This window comes from Heliconius melpomene, chromosome 13, assembly GCF_056956725.1.
Source record: "Heliconius melpomene rosina isolate 202511_hmr_F chromosome 13, ASM5695672v1, whole genome shotgun sequence".
Taxonomy (NCBI): Eukaryota; Metazoa; Arthropoda; class Insecta; order Lepidoptera; family Nymphalidae; genus Heliconius; species Heliconius melpomene.
The window spans coordinates 15812315-15840048 of NC_140401.1; the positions used below are offsets into that span (position 1 = coordinate 15812315).

General features: G+C 31.5%; 3 protein-coding genes across 9 annotated transcripts in view; 1 reads left to right on the forward strand and 2 right to left on the reverse strand.

The window, feature by feature from the left end:
• Positions 1–11035, forward strand: part of gol (ring finger protein goliath) — a 67949-nt gene extending 56914 nt beyond the window's left edge. Inside the window, exons 5-13 of one of the 6 annotated variants that reach the window (XM_085195897.1) lie at positions 3210–3342; positions 3818–3871; positions 4741–4858; positions 5021–5092; positions 6177–6259; positions 6368–6464; positions 6802–6894; positions 8213–8304; positions 8853–11035. In XM_085195897.1, the coding sequence (XP_085052023.1) occupies positions 3210–3342; positions 3818–3871; positions 4741–4858; positions 5021–5092; positions 6177–6259; positions 6368–6464; positions 6802–6894; positions 8213–8304; positions 8853–8922 (812 nt within the window). In that variant the 3' untranslated portion in view covers positions 8923–11035. The remainder of the gene's footprint in view (positions 1–3209; positions 3343–3817; positions 3872–4740; positions 4859–5020; positions 5093–6176; positions 6260–6367; positions 6465–6801; positions 6895–8212; positions 8305–8852) is intronic. The other 5 variants (XM_085195898.1, XM_085195899.1, XM_085195900.1 and 2 more) reach the window with 5 other exon arrangements.
• Gcn5 (Gcn5 acetyltransferase) lies at positions 11026–22091 on the reverse strand. Of its 2 annotated transcripts, XM_085195895.1 has the most exons (20): positions 21864–22091; positions 21472–21647; positions 20840–20966; positions 20455–20600; positions 19748–19972; positions 19541–19587; positions 19263–19428; positions 18091–18229; positions 17695–17775; positions 16685–16845; positions 15778–15910; positions 15473–15545; positions 15205–15280; positions 14742–14886; positions 14152–14312; positions 13797–13874; positions 13298–13423; positions 13018–13108; positions 12762–12888; positions 11026–12516 (listed from the first exon to the last, which is right to left on the reverse strand). In XM_085195895.1, exons 1-20 carry the CDS (start codon positions 21943–21945, stop codon positions 12450–12452), a joined length of 2427 nt encoding a protein of 808 aa, XP_085052021.1. In that variant the 5' UTR covers positions 21946–22091; the 3' UTR covers positions 11026–12449. The 2 variants fall into 2 exon arrangements, with proteins under 2 accessions (XP_085052021.1, XP_085052022.1); XM_085195896.1 differs by lacking the exon at positions 17695–17775.
• A 1315-nt stretch (positions 22092–23406) lies between these two features.
• The window catches only part of LOC146533139 (neuropeptides capa receptor-like), a 46674-nt gene continuing 42346 nt past the window's right edge, over positions 23407–27734 (reverse strand). The window contains exon 7 of the mRNA XM_085195903.1: positions 23407–25315. Within this exon, the coding sequence (XP_085052029.1) occupies positions 25045–25315 (271 nt within the window). The 3' untranslated portion in view covers positions 23407–25044. The remainder of the gene's footprint in view (positions 25316–27734) is intronic.

The window sequence follows — 27734 nt, forward strand, 5'->3', positions numbered from 1 at the left end:
ATTTTTACCTTGGTCTCTATAGAAATTGATTAAAATTGGTAAATTATTATAGTTTAAAATAATTCATTGTACATACTAAATTTAATTTCAAAACTTATTGTAATAGAATCGTTATATTACAATACATACTGAAAACAACATTTAGTTTTCTTACAATTAATTTCTTACCTTTTTATGGTAAGAAATCATCAAGATGGAATATATAGGCTATACATATTTTGTTCGTTTAGTATGGAGAACCATAGTGGTCGATCACTCAGATTTTTACTTCCCTTACATTTAGTGCTGAATGACAGAATCGAAATTCATAGATAAATAGGTAATAAATATATTTTTTCTATTACAGGAGATACTTTTTAGGAACTGTCGTTCAGGCAGATATGTACGTTGTAACTAAAGTACGACGTAATCTCCTTTTTTAATTAACATTTATTAGCTTTATTGACTTTTTATATTTTTTATTTGTATAATCATATAAATAAAGTAAATACCCAAAATTTATTGTCAAACAGTTATCTGTATAGTTATCTAAGGAAATTCAGTATCACTATGCGATATGTAGATAACGTGCAACTCTATAATCACGTACCTACACAATTCTTAGACACTCGTTGTTAAAACCTCAAAAATGTTGTTAAAAATAGTTGAAATCTAAACGTGATTTCGATAAAGATCTATAATTGAAGATAATAAATGTAATTTACATATATAATTGAATAAACATTTTTCCTGAATGTCCTTATAAACAAGCGAATGATAATTTAAGATATCTTTTTATTATAAAAATGAATGTAATGAAATACTACATAACTATATTTTGTCATTTGTTATCACTAATATGTAATTAATTTCATCCAACACTCATGTGGTCTTGGTTGGAGATATCCACTTAGGAGAATGTTTTATATATATAAAATATTTTCATACCATCTGTGTGGTTGTGAAGTGCAAAGTTGTGTTAACAGAGGCCAGAAAATGTTAAAATGTGCACCTATAAGTAAAGTTCGCTTTGACTGTTGTTTCTATATAAGGAAGATGCGAGAATATATAAAAAGAAGTTTCCTTTTTGTATTTTTATGTTCTCAACACTGCGGTCTACGTCTATATTGTACATGCCACCTTTTTGCTTGTTATCTCTTACAAAATCCCATTAATTCATATTCATAGTAAGCTAATAGTTCTCAGGTGTTTTAATAAAAACTTATTAATTTTCTTATGGGTTAAATAAACAAAAAATATTTTTAAGTATCTATAATTTGAGCGGTGCAGCGACAGACAGATCGATTACCTTTTCCTATTACGTATATTATCTTCATTGCTTGAATTTTAAATGACTGTGTAAGTAACTATTAAAATTAATGTAAAGTGTTCTAGCAAACTACTTAAAATATTTATTATATTTCCTTTTAGTCAATGCACAAACAAATGGGTGAATAACCGTATGAGAACATTTAAAAATAAATACAAAATTAAATTCTTTTTATTTCATAAAGAAATAAAAATAATTTAAACAGGTGTTACAAAATACATTATATAATACTTAGCTCATTATGTTAGCGTGAAAGAATAGATGAACCGTATCTTTTCGCAGTACACATACTTTTCTGACATCTTTATACAAAAATCGTTTAAAAAAATTCGTTTGTTTTAAGTATAAATATATCAAAATGACATAATATTGTTATAAAAATATATAAATTTTCATATTTAACATATTAATTAATTGGACATTTAAAGTATTATTTAAAAAGCATTTTAAAATAACGTTTAAATTCAGAAGACTCTATTTTGTCTCGTCTTATTATATCTTAGCTATTAGACATTGGCCAGTAAAAAAATCTAACTAAAACAGAAGACCAAAAACTACATTCTTAATGTTTCTTGGCATTGTGAGACAGCGTCAGACCATTAACAGACCATTGGGGGTTCTCCCCTCATTCGAGGAAATTATATTTACTTAAATTTATATTTTCATTTCTTTGCTCTGGTGTCGATGCAAAGTGCGGTGTTCAGCTCCGCCACTCAACACGCAATGCCTCCAGGATTCGGCGAACTGTCGGGAACGGAGTGTCTTATCACAAGGTTCCCTCTGCCTGCCCTGTCGTATGGTTGGATACATAGTGAAGCTGATTGCTGAATATACTTTTATTAAATACATTTTACATTTTTAAATATAAATTATTATAAAAAAGATACATTTAAAAATATAAAAAAAATCACTCTTCCGAGGGCGGGACAAGGGTCCAAGCCATCGGTGGCTAGGGCTCCAGAGAGAGGAACCGCCGCACAATACGTGCCGTCTCAAGTAACACTGCCTTCTGTATCCGGTTCTTGATCCAACAGCTAAGCGATAGCCTCTTAAGGTGTTGGTCGAGGCTTTTCGCTATTAGACCGTTAACCGAAACCACTATCGGCACAATGATAGTCGCATTGACATCCCACATGGCGGTAATCTCATGGGCTAGGTCCAAATATTCAGATTGTTTTTCTTTTTCGGCCTTCACGAGATTGTCATCATGTGGGATAGTAACGTCAACAATCACTGCGCGGCGCGCCACTCGGTCTACTAATACTATATCAGGTCTATTGGCAACAATATACCTGTCAGTAATAATAGACCGATCCCAGTAGAGCAAAGCACAGCTATTTTCAAGAACAGACATGGGATTGTACCTGTAGTAAGGCACCTCCAATTCTACAAGGCCATATTGAAGAGCAAGTTGCTGGTGTATTATCTTGGCTACTTGATTGTGTCTATGCAAATACTCACCATTAGCAAGATGAGAACAACCAGAGACAATATGTTTGAGGGACTCCCCAGGTCGATGACACGCCCGGCAGATGTCGATAGTGCCATCTTTCATAATATGTCTCTGGTAGTTGCGTGTCTTGATAACTTCGTCCATAATTGCACAGACAAAACCTTCAGTTTCTCCGAAAAGATCCCCGAACTGTAACCAAGATAATGATGAAACAGTATCCACGTCCTGGCCCATTAGGGCTCTATGGAATCTACCATGCAGCTCCTTGCTCTTCCATACAGCCATGCGATCAGAAGTAGTAAGTACTACAGGCCGACGCCAGTTCTCTTTGCCCAAGGAAAGAGGAGTAAGGCCTTTGTCAACTGTTACCAAGCTGATTTATTATTATGTTCTGCATTCAGTTATATATTTTTTTAGTCATAATAAATAAAAAAATATATTTTACAGGTAACATTAGTGCCGTTTTCACGTACAAGTGGAAAGGTGAAGAGATCACTCGCCTGGTGGACAACGGGACCAGGGTCACCATCGCTATCATCAAGGGACGCACTATAACTCACATAAACAGCAATATTAACAAGTAGGTTCGAAATTTTATTCATATGTAAATTCTGATTTTTATACATTATATTATAAGCATGTGTTATTTAATTCTTTCACAAAATCTTTTATGAAACCATTTTTTAAGATTTTTTTTTTAACATTTTTGTACATAATATGTATGGCGAGGCTATCAGTGCAAAAAGAGGTCTAAATATTATACAATTAATGATAAGTTAGTAGCAGTAAATATTTTCTACACTTATCTCAGACATAATGTATTTTAATATAATTATACTTAAATGTCTCTATAATAATCCTTGCATTTTTTCAAGAAATCCCTGTGTTAGTTCACTTTTCCGCTGACAGCCTCTTTAGTGGAACCCCGTACCAGTTACCATTTTTATAATTATATTCATAACTATCTTAACATTGTTTCTCAAGTAAAGCCTTCAAGTGACCATTTTATCCTTATACTTTATTGTTTTTTAATTCGCACCACTTTGCCGAGGCAGCGAGAGCGAGACGGGTACTATATACTCGTACGTACAGTATTTGTTACGAGAAAAGTTACGTAGACAAATATTATTTTATTCTTATCGTTGTATCGCTAAAGTTTATTTATTTTTTTTGGTTTCATACATCGTTCATGTCAAGCAATTCATAGATAAGAAAATCAGGATAAGAATTTGTATTCACTTTAAATAAATTTTCCTTGGAAATACTGAAATATATTTTGTTGTTGGCGAAAGAAGCATAGTAAGGGCCTTACTACGTACGTATTTATAAACCGCTCTCAAATCTGAGATCGATCTTGAGGTGCCGTTTTCAGTCATAAATTACATATATATGTGTGAAAGAAAACAGCATCTCAAGATCGATGTCAGACTTGAGAGCGATTTATAAATGTGGGCCTAAATTGACTACGTACTATGAATTATTACCATAATTTCTTCATAGTTTTCAAATTACATAGACATACAGCCAGTATTATTTTTATTATCATTACCACTTATAGTTGATATCTAAATTAACATTATCACGAATATTTCGCTATATTATCACTAAATTCAATAGAATTAATTAATAAGAATTATTATCGTAATTGTTTTTATAAGCCTTGCTAAGGTTGTAAAAAGGTACTAAGGGGAAATTGTATTGTTTTTAGGTTTTGATATTTGTCAAAAACATTCCTAATGTATCAACAACTAAATTGAACTTAATATTTAGTTTTAATTATTAAATTTATTAAACGAATTTTTTTTGGTATTAATTAATTAGTCATTATGTAATAAATACACGTTAAAAGCATGTGAGGTGAAAAAGGAGAGTTAAAACATAACTATGAACATTTCTAGGCATAAACAAATGTAAAGTTGGAATTTTAGAGATATTGTTATAGCTAATAATATTTCAATAATAAAACCTTACGTTCCAGGACATCAGTGCTGTTTGTGTCGATATCGTTTATAGTGCTGATGGTGATCTCGCTGGCGTGGCTCGTCTTCTACTACATACAGCGCTTCCGTTATATACACGCTAAAGACCGACTTTCGGTACGTTATACAAATTATTCTAATAGTATTTTTATAATACTTATGATATACATAAATATTGTAAGAAGAAAAAATTGCTTTCTCTGGTTAAGAAGTGTCGAAATAGTATAAATAAAAATATTTTCAGTTAAGCCACACTAACTAAGTATTTTTTTTTTACAGAAACGATTGTGCTGTGCTGCTAAAAAAGCGCTGTCCAAAATACCTGTGAAAAGTTTGAAAACTGATGACAGGGTAAGTTTTCCTTTAACCCACAAATTACTAATATAAAAGTCTTAATTTCTTAATTATTCATAAAATTTAATATTTAATTACTTAATTTTTCAATATTGAAAATTGAAATCCTTCGAAAGTAAAAAGTTGTCATCATTCAAACCATACGATTCCGCTTGTCAAAACATAATCACTATCATGTGACTTCGAGATGTTAAGAAAAAAAAAACATAGATATTCTGCTGGTCATTGGCAGATATCAGCTGATTTGCAACAAACAAATAGCTTTAAAACTTATAAATCACTGAACTTAGTACTTTTGACGCCACTGCCAAAGCTAACATTTTTAATCTATACCTATAGGTATATATGTAGAAATTGTCTTAAAACTGAATATTCTTAAATATTCTATATAATTATTCTAAAACATTTATTTGTAAAAACAATAACGCACGCGTTATAGATTCGTTGCTTCGTTGAATCAATATCATCAAAGATATTCAAATTATTTATTATAATATTGTACATAAATTATTTATTTTGGGATTATGATTAGATAAACATGTTGTCTTTACATCATGTAGGTATCTACTAACAATGAGATCGTAGAACACATACAAAGTCAATAAACGATAAAAGAAATATGGGTCGTCTGTAGTTAGAATTGCAAAATGAATACTGGCCTTATGAAATACTCAGTTTTTTGTAATAGCGTAACTATTTTAAATAAATTAAAGTGATATTTGTTCATATACTAAATAACTAAGTTCAAGCACGCTTTATCCACTACCGATATTAAAAAAGAGTAGTAATACTTAGTTTATAAGTTATTCTTCATCAAAATAGTTAGTAGAGTACTAAAAAGAGCAATTTTGCAGGGTTGTCAGGAAGTGTTGGTGGTTAGTGGTTGGTGGTAGATTTTCGCCACTCTATTTTTACTTTCCACCAAATTTTTGAGGCACTGCGTGATAAGCGGCGGAATTCAACGCCGCGCTTTGCCTCTTTAGCAGAGAGACATAATATTTCAGTGGAAATCGAAGCCACAACCTTCGCGTTTAGAACGACTAACCTGAATATTGTTATTTATATATAATTTATTTGACAGGAGGTGCAAGGCGACGGCGAATGCTGTGCTATCTGCATCGAACCATATAAAGTCTCGGAGACACTGCGCTCTTTGCCATGCAGGTAAGAATGCTAAATGATTATCACTAATTTTCTACAGTAAACTTATATTTATTTATTTCGTTTTTTAAAATTTATTTTATTGTTATAATTTTTTTGTTCTACTTCCAGACACGATTTTCATAAAAACTGCATCGATCCGTGGTTATTAGAGCACCGAACATGTCCCATGTGTAAGATGGACATACTCAAATATTACGGTTTTGTGGTGAGTGTAGTATTTGACGTAATTAATGAATATTAACTTCAATATATCTATAATAGTATTGTTCAAGAATTGATTAAAATATTTTTTGATCTCTTGGATCATACTTTATTTGAAACAGTGTCACCATAAATGTATAGTCTTAGTAGTCTTAGGTCATATTAATCTTTCTTTGTTTGCTTATTTTTGAAAATTAATCAACCCGAACTTTAGTGCATGTTTATATTTAAATTACTATAATTTCACCATGCTAGTAACGTAACGTAGTGTCTTAACATTAGTTTCTCTCTACTATTCAATGTGCAAAAAAAGTTTAAATATTAAAATACATCCATAACAGTTCACGGGCAGCCAAGAGAGTATCTTGCAGCTGGAGGCGGAGGAGACGCGTGGCGCGCTCAGCCCCGCCGCCAACCGACACCCGCTCACACTGGTACGTATGCCGTATTTTGTGGACAAAGTGCGGCGTTGTGTTCCGCCACCCAATAAGCAGTCGGAAAAAGCCTTTTAAGCTCCAAAACATTTCTGACAAAAAACATTAAACAAATAAGTAATAAACACAAGAAAAAATAAAAAGAATGGAAAAAATGAAAATTCTCTAAAACTCTCTGTCAGTCTTGCGTCCTCCATCCGTTAGGTTCCGCCACTAAACACGCATTTTCTGTATAATTTGGCGGAAAGTGGGGACCGGCGTATCTTAGCGGGATACATACAGCGTGAAGCTGCAAACCTAACGTGCATCTATAAATATCAATAGTTTTGTGATGTCGCTCTTTGCCTGCCTAAATGCTATAAAGACGTTGCTTGTTAAAACATAAATATTTCAATAAAATCCCTTAATTGATAAGCAATGAGCTAATAAAAGTTGATCCGCACTACCCTAAGTGTTATCAAAAGTAATATACCGTAAATTTATAAATAACAATATTTCCTAAATGATTTATTTGTTATATAAAGACTAATTATTTAAATTTTGTAAATATTGTCTATTAATATTATAATATTATGATTTAATCTATACTAATATAATAAAGCGGAAGAGTTTTTTTGTTTGTTTGTTTGTTTGAACGCTAAGATCTCTGGATCTACTGGTCCGATTTACTTTGTTTTTGTTTTGTATGAAAGCTGCATTCTTCAGAAGTGCTATAGGCTATATAACATTACATTACACATATAAACTAATATATTTTAAAGTACTTTCTAATTTGACATGCAATTTATTCTGCCATGTTAATAACAATCGTCGCGTCGCTACGCAACCGTTCCCGCGACATTTTGATATTCATTCTTATGAAAATAAATATTATAGTCACTTTTAGCATTTTATCTAGATTGAAATTATATTATACTACTAAATAATTAAGCCTACGGGCGGCACAGTATGATCGACGCAAAAATATTCTTATAGTTCAAGCAGGCGTAGCCGCGTCCGGGTCCACTAGTGCATTATACATGTGTTAAGGATGACGCCGGCCTGACGCGTCCCAAGCATACCTATTGGTATTTAATTGCGCTGCATAATTAAAGTAATTAAATTGTGATAAACTCGGTTTTATTTTCATATTCGAGTGTACTCGGAAGTGTATACGATTTGTAACAAAAACAAAACAAATCACGATTTTTTCTGTACAACATTTTTTATGAGTTCTGTCACTCAACACGCAATGCCTCCAGAAGAAAAGAGGTTCCCTCTGCCTTCCCTGCTGTGGGCGAGATACAACGTGAAGCTGATTTGTTATTTATTGTTGCAGTTGAACGGCGACCCCTCGTACTCGGAGGCGGGCAGCGAGCGCAGCAGCCGCGCCGCCTCGCCCGACCGCCTCGTGCCCGCGCCCAACGAGAGGTGAAAATATGATATTTTGTTATATTTTATATGTAAATAAAATATAAGATAAAAAAATAATGTAGCGAGACTTAAAATGCGTTTGATATTTTTAAATGTTACTGTTAACAATTAAAGGCTTAAAGGTCAGAACGCTTTTGAACAAACGCGAATGCGAGACCTACGATCTTTGGCTATATTCAGTTTTTTATGTCATTATGTCCTAAAATATGTTTCGACATAACGATTGCGGGTTAACACGGTGTTGAGCTTGAGTACCGGTGTTGATACTCGAAAACTCAACAGAAAGTGGGAACTTAATACTAGGTTCCTTCTGGTTGCCCTCCGTGTTATATGCGGCATATGTTTTGAAGATATCGAAAATACAGTACGGTTAACAAATCGTAGCCGCTTTGTAGTTAGCTGTAGTTGGGTGCGCAGTTTTTTCGAATATTTCTAACTTTCCATTATTTTCTTCGCGAGTGAGCAATGAGCAAAAGTCTCAGGCTGCAACGACTCGCCGACCGCACTGTATTTGTACCTATATTTATTATAATATTTCGTTTCAGCAGTTCGTGTGTTGGTTCGTGCAGCGGCTCCCCCGCGCACGCGCACGACGCCGCCTCGAGCTCCCACTAATAAGAGCCCTATAGTGTTCACTATCATTAATACTCAAAAACAAAACAAAAACAACAAAAAAAAACATAAACAAAACAAACTTCCAGTGATTCTTGTGACAAGTGATATTTTATATGAACTAGTGTAACTCCGCCTAGTCACTCATTGTTACGTTTGTGCGCTTTATTAACTAACTTGTTGGAACAAGTTGTGACATGTCAAGGAACTTCATTTTATATATTATATGTATTTGTGTATGTACATATGTATATATAAATGTGTGACCAACTTATTTTTTAGACTATTGGAGCGATTATTGTATAAAATTTATTAGGTTTATTATTAGTGTATAGTAAAATTAATAATTGTCATATAAAACTTTGATACATGGATTTGCTGGATCCAAAAGTGATCGATATGCGTAATAGGTCGTGGTTTCGATTCCTGAGTTGTATAAATATGTATTGTAAAGATATTTGTATCGATCGACTTTATTTCTGTGGACCAATCTAAAATACAGGTTCCATTCATATCTGGAAATATCTACATGCATTTTAAATTAAATTCAGATTGTTTTATTTTAACGATTTATTGATGTCAACATTGTGCTGGTCTATAATGAACAGACAATTATTTTTCATGAAAATTATTCTAACATGTAATATTTTAATATTTTATAAAACAAAATTGTTAACAAAATAGCATTATTCATTTAGTTTCTTCAACAATATACCTAAAACTGTTTTGTTATATTAAAATTTTAATGAAAAATCTATTTTTTGTTTGTTTCAATTGACATTAGCGTTTTTATTTACTCAATTACAACTACTATATATCATGAAAAAGCTATATGTCTCCAAAAAAACCATGTATATTATTATAAAAATAATATGATATGTAGATGTTTCCATAAATATGAAAAAACAAAAAAATAAAAGAAAAATGAAACTTTTCTTAATGTAGAGTTTTAGTGTAAAATTATTATTAATATTATATAATAATAAAAAGCAAAGCGCATGAGTGTAACGCGCTGCACTTAAAGAAGTAAAATAAATAAAAAACTGCTTCTTTAAGTGCAGCTCCATCATTATAGTGTTAAGAGTTCATAAATTTATTATCTATAGCTCGATAAATACGTTTTCCTTTTACTCAAGTTATGTGTTAAGGAGAATAATTATAAACATATATTTTTATATATAAATATTTTGAATGACGCTAGAATTAGTTCAGCCATTTTTATATAACATAAAAAATAGGGAAAAACTAAAAAAAATGAATTTTCTCGCTAGTTCTAATAAGCCCCAATAATTTTATATGATTATTATAAAAAAATATGAAATAAATCGAGCTATAGTCTTATATTTTAGAACATTTTGACCGATCCATGTGTATGCCATTCACGAAGTGCGAGCCCTTGGAATTTTACTGAACGTCTTGGATGATCTCATTCTTCTTAAATGTCCTAAAACATGAGTTTGTATGGTTGTGGCCCTTCATCTACTAATAAATATATTTTTGCAGTGAAATTGTCCGTCCATTGTTGGTATTTTTTTCTTTAGACGTTTATTATAATAACCTATTGCGCTTATAATCGAATTAAAAATCGATAATCGGTTCAATCGTTTTAGTTACACTAAAATCGGACAAAAAGTAATATTTATTGGAAGCTTTATTTTCGCAATAATTTGCTTAGATTGATAACGATTCACGATGTTAACAGATTATAATCGCAATCTTGAAGAAAAACAAATATTTACTCGCTTTCCCTTAATAAAGAACTTAGTAACATTGCGCTAGGGCTTCAACTTTCGCTAGACAGTAGACTACTTCGTGGCTCTAATAATTATTGTAGTTAATAAAATCTAGTCTGAAATTTAACTACGGATATATCGCTTCTAAGTCCGGTCGAGGCGAAGCGATCGATTCGTTCTGCGTATGTATATTTAAGTTTCTAAGCATTTAAGTTATTACTTACGATACGTGTAAGGTACTTATAAAATCCATTAGATTGGATTTATTATTAACAAGGAGACTGGTATGTACTTTATGTAACTATATCATGTTAAAATATATTTACATTCCCTTTAAATGTTCTAAATCGTGTGTTGAAATAAAAAACCAATACAGTATTTGATATTTGCGTTTTATTATACAAACTATGACCCAAACAATACCTAGTTCACATTTTGTATGCTTATGCGTACATAACATTAGTTTTTCAGAGGCATACTTTTATGCAATGTAAACATTTTTCAAATGAAATCTTAATTTTTTGCTCCGAACATTTATAACGATTTCTACAAAAGAAAACGTTTTTATTATGTATGTGTTTTTTTTATAATTGTAAATCAATTTCGATATGGATTATACTCAATGGTATTTAAAACAAGAAAACCCCAAAATTTTCAATATTTTCATATTTATTATGCTATTCGCTTACATAAGTTTTAATATTTTTTTTTACACATTATTAAGCTAATTAATAGTTTTAGTAAAATTTAAACGTAGCGGAATTCTAATCCGCACCTTTGAGAAACCGTTCACCGTGCTTTCCCTACTCGGCCATACGCACTTAGCTACGTCAAAATTCTTATACGTGCGCTTATATCTTATTTATATTGTTGGCGTTGAGTCAGAGTGATTGGAAGGTTCCCAAGAGGTGCGGGTTCTAGTTTCGCTACGTTAAATTTCTTACATTTTCCAAAAAAAATAATCTATTCTTACAAGTTACAAACATCAAGCTAATTAACGTAAAATAGGATAGCATGTAGCTACAGACGTCAATATATACATGACAATTACACAAAACGCTTATATTATCACATAAGTTATAGTAATAATTATTACAGTAGATATAATAGTTATAGAAGTTAAAAAAGTGAAAAAATCATTTGAAATTAGTATTTGACGAGAATGATACTCATTTAATATATTTATTTTAATTAAGGAAAGGCAGAGGGAGCCTAGTGTTAAGACCAGTTCCCAAATTGCCTCCCATATTTTCAAGATCTTTTGTGTTGAGTCGACTCAACGCCACGCATTGTTTTCTTACCAAAGAACTCAAAATTGTCGCCTTGACAGTCAGAGACTGTGGCTAGGCCACAGTGGTCTTAATCATCTTTTTATTCCTCAAATATAATTTTTCGAAAAATTTTAATTATATATGGAAAATCACAATTTACAAAGCAATAAAGCTAATTTTCTTATTTTACACGAAGTAACGTTTAAGTATTACTTAATGTAGTTTTTGAAAGAAGTCATAATTGTAATTACTATCATTTTTATTAAAACATGACGGCTTAGAAATTTCCCATAAAATCAAAAAGATTTTTACTGCAAGTTTCTTGTTACAATAAAAGAAAAACATTTTTACAGTGCAGTCGACGAGCCGTGGCCGCCCCAAACTTTGCTGTAGATGGCTACGTAACGACCCCTAAAATATAGCGCCCTTTTTTAATGTTTCTTTTAAAGTTCTTTAAAACGATTCTTGTTCAAGTGATAAGGGCGCAAATCTCCTTGAGAAAGAAATCGTCAAAGTTAAACTCCGATCATTTATCCCACAGACCGTTCTCCTTCATTTTCGCTTGGAAATATTTCTCCAATGTGTTTGCGCATCTGAAATTTAAGAAATTGTTTGTTACTTTAAAACAAGAAAAAAAAGGCTTCTTATATTATATACATTCAAAAATTTCATTTCTTTTTGTCATATATTTAAATAAAAGTTACGTTAGGTTACGATTCTTCTGTGTAACAATTAACGACTAAATAAAAAAAAACATAAATTATTAAATAAAAAACAAATTCAATTCTAGCATAAATAAAAATATTATACATTTTATTATTGTTTAAAAATATATCACCTATAATAATCAGTGTCAGGTGAATTATAAAGTCTGCAATTGGAGAATATCCGTGCCATGTCCGCGGAGAAGAGACGCTTCGATATGTAGTAGCGCGCCTTTAGACGCTCGCCCATTGTGCGTAGATCTGTGATATTAGATATATTTAATGTAAAGAAACAATAAAGTTTATCGGAGGTCCTAGCAAATGAAAGAATTATACATATAGAACTACACAGTAAAATGTTATGTGAGCTTAAACATTAAGAGTTCTTACCCATAGGATATTTAATGTGGTCGTAATAGTCCGGAACTTCAGTTTTATCCACGGGCTTTAAAAATGGCCACGCTGCTGCGTGGTTTTTGACCTGCATAATATACAAAAAAAAGTTTAAATTGATTTGAAATTTAACACACGATTAATAATTTTAAAGTGTGAGATCACAGTGAGAGAGTGCGAGTATATGTGCACGTGCACGTGCGTGTGAATTTGTGAGTAATTATATGTGAATGTGTGCGTGCATGTTTACAATGTGCTGTTGTGCATATGTACTCACGGCGTTAAGCACAGAGCGCAGTACGGCGGGGTCGGGGTCGGGCTCCGGAGCCGCGCGCGCTGCACGCGCCTCGCGCCACCCCGCCTCGCGCACGCCCGGGATGCACTCTATGGGGATACTGCGGACCTGTACATGGAAATGTTATATTATAATTCATTGTAATTGTAAGTTTTCTCTGTCTTTTTATATTCTTCAACACACTTTATCAAATACAATTTTGTATAAAATTTATATTAAACTATGATTACATGAAAAAGTAAAAAGCTCTTAATAAAAATAAAAACTAAAATATCGAATACGAACTTCAAATTAGTACATTATTCATTAATGCCTATTTTTGCTCTTCAAATCCATCAAAATAAAAAAAAAAAACAATTATTTAAAAATTCTAATGTCAAATTTCATATGTAAAAGAAAATTCGTTGTTTAATACTGTGTATATTAACGTTAAAAATATATAAATATTTTAAAATTCAAAAATATCGATGAGCACACTTACACCTTCTTTAAAACAGGTCAAACCAGGGTGAATTTTTCTTACTTCCTTTTGTCGCATGTCAATCAACTTTTTCACTATCTATAAATAAGAAACTTATGAATAAATATATATATATATATTTAAATACAATTTCGTTCATTTATGTACGACACAAGAAAAAATTCAGAAAACATCAGACGCTATCATACATATATAGAAACCTTTCTATGGGCAAACGTGCAATAATAAAGAAAAGTGTGCGATATATGTAGATACCTTATTTCTAAAACAGATGTCTATCGGAATGTAGATTTTAAAAGAAACGATTCCTGGATTCGATTGTTCCATTAAGAAAAGACACAAAAACAAAACAAACCTCCTTCTGTCGTCGTATAACCGAAGTGAATTTGGTATAGACGATGCGAGGGTTGAGCTCGCAGTGCATGAGAGTAGCGCCCTCGTAGTCCTTGATGTAGCCCGCGAACATGGCGCGCGGCAGCTTTATGTCCTTGCTGAAGCCTTGCTTCTTGAAGTAACCTACAATTGAAAATAAAAAAGTAAAATACTGTTATGAGGCTATAACAGTGTTTATATGCTATAACAGTTTGAATAAGTATAGAATACTGAATATTGAATAATTTCATTATCCTGTTTTATGCCCTGAGTTCCGCCATTCAGTGCGTAATGCCTCCAGATTTGGTCAATACGAGGCGTTAATGTCCGCCACTTATCCCGATATTTGTTCAAAATGTATTCCCAATTAAAAACATGCAATTAATTTAGTTGATACGCATCGGGAAGCGCAGCAAATTGCACCATCATTGGCTGTACTTCAGCACTATAATCAGTATAGCACCTAAATGGCTGCATGGTCCATAATAACATTTTGTGAAGATCGTCTATTTATATATACTATTAGTTGTTTTAAGACTAAAAATAAAAAAAAACAGTTCAATAATTACTTACCGATAGCGAATTCATCAGCAAATGTCAAAAAATGTAGAATATTATTCCTAATGTGGTAATCCTTGAGATGATTCATGAGGTGTGTTCCATAACCTTTTACCTGTTCATTTGACGTCACAGCACAAAAAACTATTTCACTGAAACCCTGAAAGAAAACTATTATTAAACTTTAATTTCCATTTCCCACCTAAAGTTTATGGAAATTAATTATTTTCATTTGTGCTTCTTAACACTAGGTTTTGCCTGCATACCCTGCTGTATGCGGAGACGCATTAAAATCAAAATTAGATTAAGTTTGTAGGATTTTTAAAACTTATAATAAAAAAACTACAAACTAAATAACATATATTATTAACTGCCTCAGGTTTTCTATAATTATTTAGAAAATTTTAATATTATTTTTGTACATTATTTTATAATATTTACAAAACAGTTAGAAGGCAACATATGAATACTAAAATACCTGTGATTTAAAAGTCCTGAAACAAATTCCTCCTATAGGTCTCCCTTCCTTGATCAGAGCTAATGTTTTGTGTTTTCTGCAAAAGGTAAACAATTTTCAACTTTCCATAATATAGTTCATTTAATAATTGTCCATGTTAATATAGTCTATTTAATAATTTAGGATATAATCTTTGATTAATTGATTAACATGTAGAAAACCGAAAAGTCAAGCGAGCGAAGCCGTGAGCGGTACACTAGTTAATGTGTAAACAAGTATTTCTACTTACGGATCAAACACTAGTTGTGATATGTATTCTTTGGTCATTTCCGGTAATTGGTGTGAGAACACGTTATGGAGACCTAAAAAAAAGTATTAAAATTAATAAGTTTCAATATTAAATAATGTAAAAAAAATATTAACTAATGAATTAGAATATATTATAACTCCACTTTGTCTTACGTCGTTCGAGTGGAGAAATAAGTGATTTATTTCTCTAATTAAGAATCGAGTTCAAAATAATCACGTCTACTTATTAATAACTTTGGATGTCTATATTCAAAATTCAGTAAAAAATAACATCTAAAAACTAACCAATAAGCCACAACATAGTTTGTTTATTAACGGCGCCCGTTAAAGAATTCCCTATGACGTGGAACTCGATGAGCTTGCGCTGCTCCTCGAGCTTGGCGGCCTCGTCGCGGGGCGCTTGCATTTGAAATAATGCCTGCAATTTATTATTTTTTATATAATTTTCTTTTAAATATACAGGATTATAGATAATTTGATCAATTCTCGTATATTCATAAAATTCTATAATATACACCTTAACAGAATTGTATCTGTCCTAAGGATCTTCAATTTTTAGTTTTAACTTTACGCTTTTTACGCTTAAATATTTAAAATATTAAAATTATTTTTATCGCAGTCGGTATCAGTATATATGAATTATTTTTTTAAAAAACTTATAATTTACTACTTACGTTAATATTTACAACATGCACGAGATCTCGATAATAAGTGAACTATAAAGCAATCTGAAGAGATTCACGGCAAGATAAATTTAGTCCGATAGATAAGATTACCCATATAATGATATTAGTTTCTACAGAAAACGATGACCATGCACGTAAAAGTAGAATTTTTATAGGTAATTTACTATAGGTACGATTCTGAGTGATGTTAATAGTATGCTAGTTTTATTAATTCATTTATTATACTCTTCTAAGAAAATCTTTCTGATTTTTATGGCTTATGTTATTGTACAATGAACATATAAAATATAATATTTATTGAGTCAACAATGTTAATTATTATTGTTTTTAACAATTTTACTTTTCTACTTCATTTGTTCTTTTCTCTAAGTAAAGAAATAACTTATAATATTTTTATATTCTTCTAAGTAATTAATACACATAATATTAAAAAAATACAAATGTCATATAACATTAAAAAATCGTATACAATATTTCAATAAACAAATAATCAAAAACATACTTACATCTGGCCCACACATATAATTAGGATCTGATATAGTAGCCACAATATCAGCTACAGTGCGCTCGCTGACGTCATCGACATTGTCTTCCACGCGTCGCCGTTTAGCTTCGCTTCGATCACTGCGATCCCCACTACGCTTTACACCCTCTTGTTTTACAGAACCTGTGTTATAAAAAATATATGAATATAGATAACGTCGTATAGTTGGAATTTTTTGGACAACTATTTAGTTGTGGAATTGGTTTTGATTTATAAAAATGTTAACAAGAGGGACGAAATATAATAGTACACTTTGTTTAACTATAATGGGAATATCTATATTCTTATAATTAAAATATAGATAATATCCGGAGTGAATTTTAAGCCCACGACCATAGCAGAAAAGGCAATTTCCGGTGCAATTTGCACTATTAAAATTTAAAAATTATAACACATAATATCAATGCCATATCACAGTGTAAACTAACATATTTTTTTTATCTTTATATTCATATTACAGAAGTAGAAAGAAGTAGTTACATAAAAAAAATCGATAAAGGGATGATGGGAAAATCTGGAATGTGACCCATTACCATTTTTTTATGTTTTATGATTAAATTATGATTTTTTTGTTAATGAATGTAAAGAAACATACTTCCACCATATTATGTATATGATTAATGCAACGATGAACAAATAAAAAAAGCATTGTATTTAATGAAAAATCTAAAAGGAATGGTTCACTTTGTCCGTTAAAACAAGAGTCGTTGAATAATTAATCACTTTTAAAATTTAAGGCACTTATTTAAAGTATTTCTAAAATCACCATATTTTTATTACTTCGTTTGTAATTCATCCAAACATATAGCAGGGTAGAAATAAGGGTGCTTTTCTCAAACACGAACGAGGAACTGAAAATAGTTAATTTTGAGTGGTATTCTAACCCACAACTCTCACGTTTACAGTCAGATGCTGCTGCGTCATGACGGATCATTATATAATTTGCTATCATTATACATTATTACTAATTACCAGATGACAAAGAAACAGTTGTGAATCCATCTTTGCTTTCCCCGGTCGCCGTGACGCGCTCGAACTCGCCACGTCTACCCGCTTCAAAGGAAATTAAATAAAACTTATAATGCAACTAAAAATTAAAATGTTACAATAAAAATGAAAAAAAAAAAATAATATGAATTTTAAATGACATGACAATAAAATGATAATGAAAAGCTTTGGAAATTTCGAATAACATAAAAACAACATACTAGCAATACAATGATTGGTAAAAAAATTAATAAACATGAAAACTATTTAAAAAAAAAACAATTAAGCCAAAATATTATAATGAAACGACAAAAAAATATATGATAAGAAAGCCTTGTTCACATTGAATTCCCTGTTCCATGTAAACAAGAAGTAACTCACGTGTTTTGTTATCAATAATAGACTGTAAATGAACTGGCGGTATCTGCTTAAACTCGGGGTCCCATATCGGCGAATTCGCACTGAAAATCTCTTCTTCAAGTAAGCCCAGAAAACGTGGGAAGTGGTTGAGCACTAGAACCTGAAAAAAGAAATAATTTCACTGATATTGCGTGTTAAGAGTCGTCTTTGTCTACCAGAGTGGGAAATTTAAATAAATTCAAATTCAAAATATTCTTTATTCAAATAAACTTTACAAGCACTTTTGAATCGTCGAATGTACATGTCAACAAAAAGCTACCACCGGTTCGGAAGGCAGTTCTGCTGAGAACAGCCGGCAAGAAACTCAACAGTTGCTCTTTTTAAAGTCAATGGTATATTTTACTATTACATTAGCTGGCAGCTATCCTGCCCGACATTCAATAGACATTAATTCCATACATCTTTATCCTCTAAATATTCTTGAACAGTGTAATAAGCTTTACTTGTTAGAATTTTTTTTACAGATATTTTAAATTTTGGTAGTGGCAAATTAAGACTACACTGCGGAATTTTATTATATACACGTATACTCAGACCCATAAAGGATTTATTAACTTTTTGGAGGCGAAAACTTGGTGTAACAAGCTTATCTTTATTTCTCGTTTCTATCGTATGACTATCGCTATTTTTTCTATGACAATGTATATTTTGTCGGACAAAGAGAATATTATAGTATAGAAATTGGGAAGCAACTGTAATAATACCTGCATCTTTGAAAACATCTCGCAGAGAATCTCGAGCTCTTAGATTATAAATATATCTTACGGCTCTTTTTTTATTATAATATATTTAAATACAATCATTTATACCAGTGAGAATCGAATCCAGAACGTGTAAACGCAATGGGCGGACTGGGTCGTAAATCAAGTGTAGTAGACATATCTTTTTATTATATAAAAATGTTTTTGCAAGTGATTGTAAAAAAGAAAGAGTAAATCAAGAATATATATTGTAAAAGAAAAAAAAATTTTTTTTTGTATTTTCAATTCTGTTTTGAGGTAGACATTTTCTAGTTTTTCACAATAATTTGTTAAAAAGGACGTAGGAAGAGATGTCTTTTTATACTGTAATGAACAATATTATTAAAATACAAAACAATATTAAACAATATTATTAAAAAAAATTAAACTCACCCTCTTTTCCGGTGGCATTCTATCTCTTTCCGAGTGACACTTATCCATTAACTGTCTGCAAACTGACTTAAACACCGCGCGTAACAGAGTTCTGCCAAACACTACTGATGTTTCATAGTGAGGTAGGGAGTCACAGAACGCTGGAACGTGACAGAATACTAGCCATCTGGAATTTAAATTATTATATATTTTTTTAACTTCACTTGTAACATATGCACATGCACATGCATAGTAGGATATGCACATAGACGGAACCCCATATTTGATATTTATATTACCTTGTGTAGTTAATTTGATAAGCCGATATATCCTCTGGGGAAGATACCTGTTGATAATATGATCATATACTTATAGATACATATATAACATTAAGTATAAGAATTTTTTAGTTAATTAATTAATAAACATCATAAAAGATTTTACGATTATCATTAGTTTTTTTTAAACTTTGAAATCAATATAAAAGAAAAATTAGAAACACTTACCAATTTCCGAACACTAGGTGTTTCAAAATTCCAATGATTGAAACAGTGCAAAAACATTTTGGCTAGATCATACATGGTCTGCCATTCCCTTTGTGGTAGGGAGTTGAATTTGTATAAAACAAAATTAGTTATAGCTTTTGCTATCGACGGTCTCTCAAATGGAGGTTTACCAAGAGGCCCCTCTATACTTGGTGAGGAACGTGTTAGTATACATTTTCTTAGTAGCTGAAACAATATATTTGTTTAGATTTTATTCGCTAAGATATGTAAATTTGAATAGTAATTTATTTTTTTATTGAAAAGGATCATTTAGTTACAGGTAACTAAAAAAAGGATGATAATGAATTTTATAATAATTTAGAATAGCACTATAAATGATCTCATATATTTAAACACTCTTTTCTCTTTAACTGTCTGTCAAAATTTAAGACTAACATCTTGTTTCTTGGTGGATGTGGCGCTTAATGCCATATTTTGTGTAGCCAGAGTAGGAAATAGAAATAATTAATTTCACTGAATTCAGATCAAACCAGCAATCATTACAGTCGAACTCAGTATCTCTGCATCAAAATTGTCTCAATGTGTACTTTTTTGGAACAATGGAATTGAGAACTGACCACAACCATAGCATTTACAATCGCACATTTATATCCCTGCACCTCTTTAATTTAAAAAATAACAATAAATTATTAAAAGAAGCCACTTACTTTGAACAAATAATAATATACGCGTTTTGTGTCATGGTCGTCCTCTCTATGCATTGACATGAATATATTTTCCACATCCACTACTGCACCTAATAACTTGTTAATTTCAGATGTTGGCAGACCTTCTAACTGGGTAACATGTTTCTCTGTAATAAAATTGGTATATTTACTATATATTAGTATATTACTATATATATCTACTGTATATTAGTATATTTATTATATATATCTTCTTTATCATTGTAGAGAATTAAAGATTTTGGAAATGAATATAATTCATTCTTCCACTTCCAAATAGAATGACAATACACTGTAGAGACGCTGTCCCACTGTGTCACAATGGTTTGGTTTTTTCTTTTAAAAAATGTTTTTATGTTGTACTTACCTAATATATGATTACAATTTCTGCATGGATCAGTAAAATTGGCTAAGGGTTGGCTATCACTTCGTGCTAATTTGCCTGCTTGTTGGGGTACTGGGGTTTTCCATCCATTGCATGTACAATCTGGAGTCTGAAATTAAATTAAATTTACACATCAAATGAAATAACAGCCATTTAGGCACAGCATCTGGGTGGAAACAAGAGCATTGTAGATTTGGTTCCGACTTGTAGGATCAAGACAATGAGTAGAGTTCCTACTAAACATGTAATGTCTCGAAATTTGGGCAGTGTGTAGGGAACAGATTATCTTAACATTAGGTTCCCTTTGCCTATCCTACTGTGTGCAAGATTCAATGTCTATTATTATACCTAATCATTACAGACAAATAGGCCATTTCTTTTTAATTTTTTTCTAAATTATGAATTGTATATATATTTTCTTATTTGCTACTTAAACTAGGATTAGAATTAGACATAATTTAATTCAATTAATAACTGGGGATTGTTATTAATATTCTAAGAGGTTTCAGATGTTTCGATTGCCTTTACCAATATAATTAACTTAATGTTATTTTAATGATGATATTAAAATACAATTACCGTTATAATATATTAAAAAAATATTTCTTCAATACCTGACAAGCAGAATAAATAGCTAATTTCAATAATTTCTTAGCATGAGGCCAGCTATAAACTTGTTGTTTACGTTGTTGTATCCTTTGTAAGTTTGACTGGCGAGATGCCTGTCCCTCTGTGCTTGCAGGAGTTGTTACATTACTTGATGATCCATCGTCTGTACTCGTGGTACCTGCTATTAGAAAGAAATCCTGCTATTAGAAAGAATGCCATGAATACATTAAATTTGGGAAGCTTCTACATTCTTTAACACAGCAATAACAAAATTTAATTATTATAGTAGCAATTATGTATAGTAATATTTTTTATAATAACATTATTTATAAAATATTTTAATCGTAAATGTATTTTGTTATTTGGGTTTCATTCTACACTTATCTTGTTTATTTACCTTCGTAAGCTAGAGAGGTATCAGCTTCGACTCTGGGCGGCATTGCTATGTCACCTATATCTTCTGGCAGTGGCGTAGACATGCTATTATCACTTTTAGCCTTATTTTAAATTTAAACTACTAACAATACATCTTTTTTTGGCGTATAATGTGTAAAATTTGCGAAAAGCAATCCCAAAAGGACGCAGACTTGACAGTTCAATTAATGACACATGAGAGCATTCGGCGCCAAGTGTCAATGTCAAATGTCAAAAAACGGATAGTTATCTATATATATAAAAGGACTTGTCCTCACTGACTGAGGTAAGACGCACGCACAGCCGTAACCGCTGTGCGTAGAAACGTTAAATTTTGGACAAAAGTTTACTTTCGTAATCTGGACATCCACTAAGAAGGGATTTTGAAAAATTTTAACCCTAAAGGGGTGAAATAGGGGTTCAAAGTTTGTATGGAAAAAAAATTTAATCGGCACCGATTTTTATAAAATTTGAAATTTAGATTTTTAAAAGTATTTAATTGAACACGTGTTTCATCTTTTTATAGAATTCTCCCCCTAAGGGGGCAAATAAGGGGTTGAAAGTTTGTATAGATTTTTTTTTAAATCGGCACCAATTTTTATAAAATTTGAAATTCAGACTCTTAAAAGTATTTAATTGAACACATGTTTCATGGTTTTCTAGAATTCTTCCCTTAAGGGTGCAAACAAGGGGTTGAAAGTTTATATGGAAAAATCTTTAAAACGCCACCGATTATTATAACATTTTTAATTTAGACTCTTAAAAATATTTAATTGAACATGTGTTTCATGCTTTTCTGGAATTCACCCCCTAAGGGTGCAAATAAGGCGTTGAAAGTTTGTATGGAAAAATCTTTAAATCACCACCGATTTTTATAAAACTTGAAATTTAGACTCTTAATAATATTTCATTGAGCACATATTTCGTGGTTTATTAGAATTCACCCCTAATTACGCAAGCGAAGCTGCGCGCGTCCGCTAGTAACTTATAAGTACAGTTACCAATTCAAATTGAAAAACATCGTAATGCTGTATTATTTTATATTACGCAAATTGATAAAAAGTACACGTGTGGTTAATTCATGGGCGTAATGAGGTACGGGCAGCGCCAGGGCAAATCATCCATTTTCACTCTCAACAAACATTCATTTATTTATATTAAAAATGAATAAATTAAATTAGCATCTCGCACACAGCAGGGTCGGCAGAGAAAACCCAGTGTTAAGACACTCCATTCCCCACTTTCTGCCAAATTCTGGAGGCATTGCGTGTTGAGTGGCAGAACTCAAAGCCGCGCTTTGCCTCGACATCAGAGCGAAGAAATGGAAATATAAACTTAAATAAATATTTCATTTCCTCGAGTGGGGATCGAACCCACAACCATTGCGTTACAGTCCCACCCTTGTGCCGCTACGTCACAACGGCCTCAATTTATATTATTCAACATTATATATTTATACATGTTAATTACTTTTTATAAAAGAGTTTATTTGTAACAGTTTGGGACAGAAATAAAAATTAATACACTCATGGAAAAACTTTATTTACAACAGGTATAAATCTTTTTTTTGAAGACATATTACGAGGATTTAAATATCAAATACTTATTAAATAGTTTACACATGTAAAACTTACTGTATAGTAAAAAAATAAATTAATAAAGAGCTTTAAATGACGAGATCAACATGTGTATTCGCACAATATACCTGTATATATTGTGCAAATACTCACTAATTACAAAAATAGTTTGTGCTATATCGAGTATTTGTTCGTAATTCCCAAAAAAATCTAGTGATTGATAGAATCACTAATTAATTAGTAATATAATAATCCTAAAGTAAGCCTTCTAAATCAATAAAAATCTTATTAGTAAAGACTTATTACCTACAGACTAGCTTCAACACATATCTATTTCTACCTAAAATTTAAAAAATTTGAAAAGGTTGTTTAAAAAATGTGAAATGTTATTTACAATAGGTACATTTTTTTTCAAAAATAAAATATTGTTCAATGTCTATGTTATTGTTCAATTGTCTTTCGGTTTCCTACATTTTTTTATTACACAACAATTATAGCAATTAAAGTATACCTACTTATAAATTAAGATTATTATCTATTACGCATTTGCCACTTTTCATACAAAATGAGTATCACGCGCTCAGCTCAGACTTCGGAATAAGTCATGCTTTCAGACGTCGCTGTAGTAAAAGATAGAAAAATATTTTTATATTCTTAGGAAACGGATGAACCAATTTTGGAGGATTTACTCGACGACAAGAAAAGATCTCTATGTAATTGCGTTACACAACTTTGCCCTTGAAACATTTTAGTTATAAATAAATAGATCGTTTTATGACATTTAGTTGCCAACCAAATCTCTCTGTAATACAATAAAATACATACATAAAAAAATAATGTTTGTGCGCGCACATCTTTAAAATGAATTTAAAAAAAACTAGCCTATTGTATACTAATGGCCGCTCCCTAATTTCGTTTGCTTGAATATTATGACCTTTGCTAAATTAATACCTACAATTATAGTCAAGAGCCCACAGAGCCTACTAGACATCTTAAATTTGCAAAGTTTTTAATTGTCAATCAAAATCGCCCGCCTACCTTACTATACAACTTTTGCTAAGGCGGCATTTTATTACTTTATACAATTTAGGTGGAATATTATAGTTCTACATCAGACAGAGATCTTTGAGGGATCTTTAAGTTTTATATGTCAATGAAAAATGTCTACCACGATGAACATCTTTTTACTAAGGCGGCATTTCATTATTTCTTCTAATTAAGCTGGACTGTTATGGTTATTCATCAAATGCAGAAGTTCTGATGAACATCATTCTCATACTCATCAACTCTTGTTAAGTGTTGGAATATAATAAACATAAATATATAAAAATTGCAACATGCAACACTATGTTAAGTAAGATAATTATATTATCTGTGGATCTTGTGATGTATTAATGCACATTAAAGACTAAATAAAAGAACATTATAGGTACTTTGTTTTACATGCGCTTAACATTCACAACCAACATTAAGGAGGAATATCATAGGGTATAATTGTTTTTGAAGACTTGTACATCTGTTGAGAACTATAACAATATATTTAAGCCATAATAATTTAACTTATATATAAACATTGTTTTATGGCATTCAGTTGCCATTTTCTGTTGTGTGGTTTTCCAAATAATTGCTATTATCCCCATTAGGGAAATAGAAAATAGTGTTTTCATCAATTTTAGTTTCAATGCAGTATGGCGTTCCGTCTTTAACGAAGTCTACTTTGCGTGGTGGTATCACCGTTTCCTTGCAGGAGCTGGAGCGTGCTCTGACGTACGTGGACATGGTGGTTTCACGTCGAGTATCAAAGCGGTTGCGATCTGCATGCCTGCATAAAAGAGTTTCGTGGAACGCCATTCTGTACCTGTAACAAAAATATATTGATTAAAAGAAATATAAAATATAACTCTCTCTAAAACTTCTGACTATTAACGTGATGATCGCGGATTGAACCCTGAGGGAAATAAATTATTTTCATAGTTCAGCTCTATGAAAAGAGTGCCGTGTTGAGTTCCTCCATTAAACACGTAGTGTCCTGGAATGTCTCGAGGAAAGCGTAAAACGAAGTGTGTTAAGTAGACTGCCCTGCCCACCCTGCTATACGTTAGAAAAAGCGTTGAGCTTAAAAAAATGCCGCCAACAATGCCACCTTCTTCTCGCAACACGTAATGGCTCCAAAATTAGGAGGAGAATGGAAACGGAAGTACTTTAACCCAGGTTCACTCTACCTACTCCGCTAACGTAAAAGGTCAATGTAATATGTCAAATATCTAAAACATACATTAAAATTCTTAAATTAATTATTTCCCTTTAATATATTTAAAGTCAACTTGTCTGGTATTTACGAATAACAAAAATACATACTAACAAACTATTAATAATATATAATAAAAAGATGTCATAAATAAATTGAATAGAACAAGTATGGAAAGCTACTAAGAACTTTGAAGCCACTTGGAAGTAGAGGTAGGTGAGCTGCCAGGCTTTTGACTGTCAGAACTTTAACAGGATAAACAATTTATGGTATCGGGAATCCCTAAGAGATAATATCTATATTGTATACTAACGAAGCAATTTAAAACTTGCCGCGTATTTGAAGCTTCGAAGTTAGAAGCTCGAAGTTTGTTTGTTGTTTTGGGAAGGGAATTGAACCCAGTGTTGAGACACTCTGTTCCCATTAAGACACTTCCATTCCCCGTTTTCCACCGAGTTCTCGAGGCAATGCGTTCGCTTGTAATTCATCCATAACACCACTAATGTTAAAATAAATTAGTATATTGAAAACATTTAAAAAATTCGAAATAAGGGACTATTTAAATACAAAGAATAAAAAAAAGATGAGTAAACAATCTTTTTTCCTTCCTCCAAGTTATAGTTGCCAATTTTACAATTTTCCGAAAAACAAAATGAATCGTAAGTCAAGCAAAGCAATCTGATTTACGTTTCAATAATCATTTTCACTTAGGCGAATTGATTTTTTAATATTCCTCTCATTCATTTATTTTGTATGAGTAAGAATTTTATTACTCCTGAAATAACGGTAAACATTCACTTTCAGCACCATATTGAATTCAATATCGCTTCTAATAATTCAAACCGGGAGTTTTATAACGCATTGATAATTATTTATCGAGTGGTATGGTGAAACGAAATACCTATTTAAATTTGTATTTATCAGCTTCACGCTGTATCCCGCACATTAAGTAGGGTACGCAGAGGGAACCTAGTGTCAAGATACTCCGTTTCCCATTTTCCATATAATTCTGGAAGCACTGCGTGTTGAGTGATGAAACTCAATGTAACGCATTGCTTCGACACCAGAGTGAAGATTTCTTCGCGCTGGTTTTGGGTTCGATCCCCAAATCTGTTTCAAACGAAAATATTAAATATTTTATTTCCTCACGTAGAGATCGAACCCGCCACCAGTCGCGTTTACAGTCACACACTCGTGGCCTCATTTCAGTTAGTTCAACAATTTTCATTTTACTTTCATCAAAACTACTTGTTATTTATTTGTTACCTAAAATAAAAAATATTACCCTAGTTCATCATTGTATGTAAGTTTGGCTGAAGTTTGTTTAAGTAGGCGATATTATGTAGACAGTAAGAGGAAGGTAATGTAGCGGATGTAAGTTTGGAACGTTGTTTTATTACAAAGAATATCAAAAGATATTTCAGGGAGGCAACTTCGTTGATCCCTTTCCTTAGTTTTCCTATTACTAATGATATTTCGTACAAATTAAATATATATTTTAAAAATAAGTAGGTAAGTCATTGTACTGACTATTGTCGTCTAATATGGTTAAAATAAGAAGTTTTTGTTGTTGCCTATTAAAATGGGATATTTATTGCCTATTCAAATATATATTTTCAACATTTTCATATTTGACTAAACGGTATTTAAGAAAAATGAATTCAAATCAGTCTAGTTAATTCTATTTATTTTGAATATGTTTTAGACAGTAGACGTATTTGGCGGCACTTAACGATGAATTTGAATGAATGAATGAATGAATGAATTTTTTTTTCATTTTGGTTACTATCAAAACAATAAAAACAAATTCGATTCTATTGATTGTATTAACCACAACAGTTAAAATATTACTAAATAGACAAACAGACATTATAAAAAAGCATCTATCAATAATAAAAAAAAATTAAATATCCATCAATCCCATATTAGCGATCGTTTGAGTTGGGAATCAAATATAAATAGAAATCACACACCACAATCGAATCAGGCACGGGTCGGGAACGCTGACTGAATCGGGTCAAACAGAACT

Bases quoted from the DNA above. Each gene is read 5' to 3' on its own strand.
- Gcn5 (XM_085195895.1), bottom strand. From the start codon at position 21,945: ATGTCTACGCCACTGCCAGAAGATATAGGTGACATAGCAATGCCGCCC. The intron at 16,846-17,694 runs GTAATTAGTAAT...TTTATAACACAG, and splicing joins AACTGTTTCTTTGTCATCTG to GTTCTGTAAAACAAGAGGGT. The intron at 13,424-13,796 runs GTAAGTGTGCTC...TTCCATGTACAG, and splicing joins TGACCTGTTTTAAAGAAGGT to GTCCGCAGTATCCCCATAGA.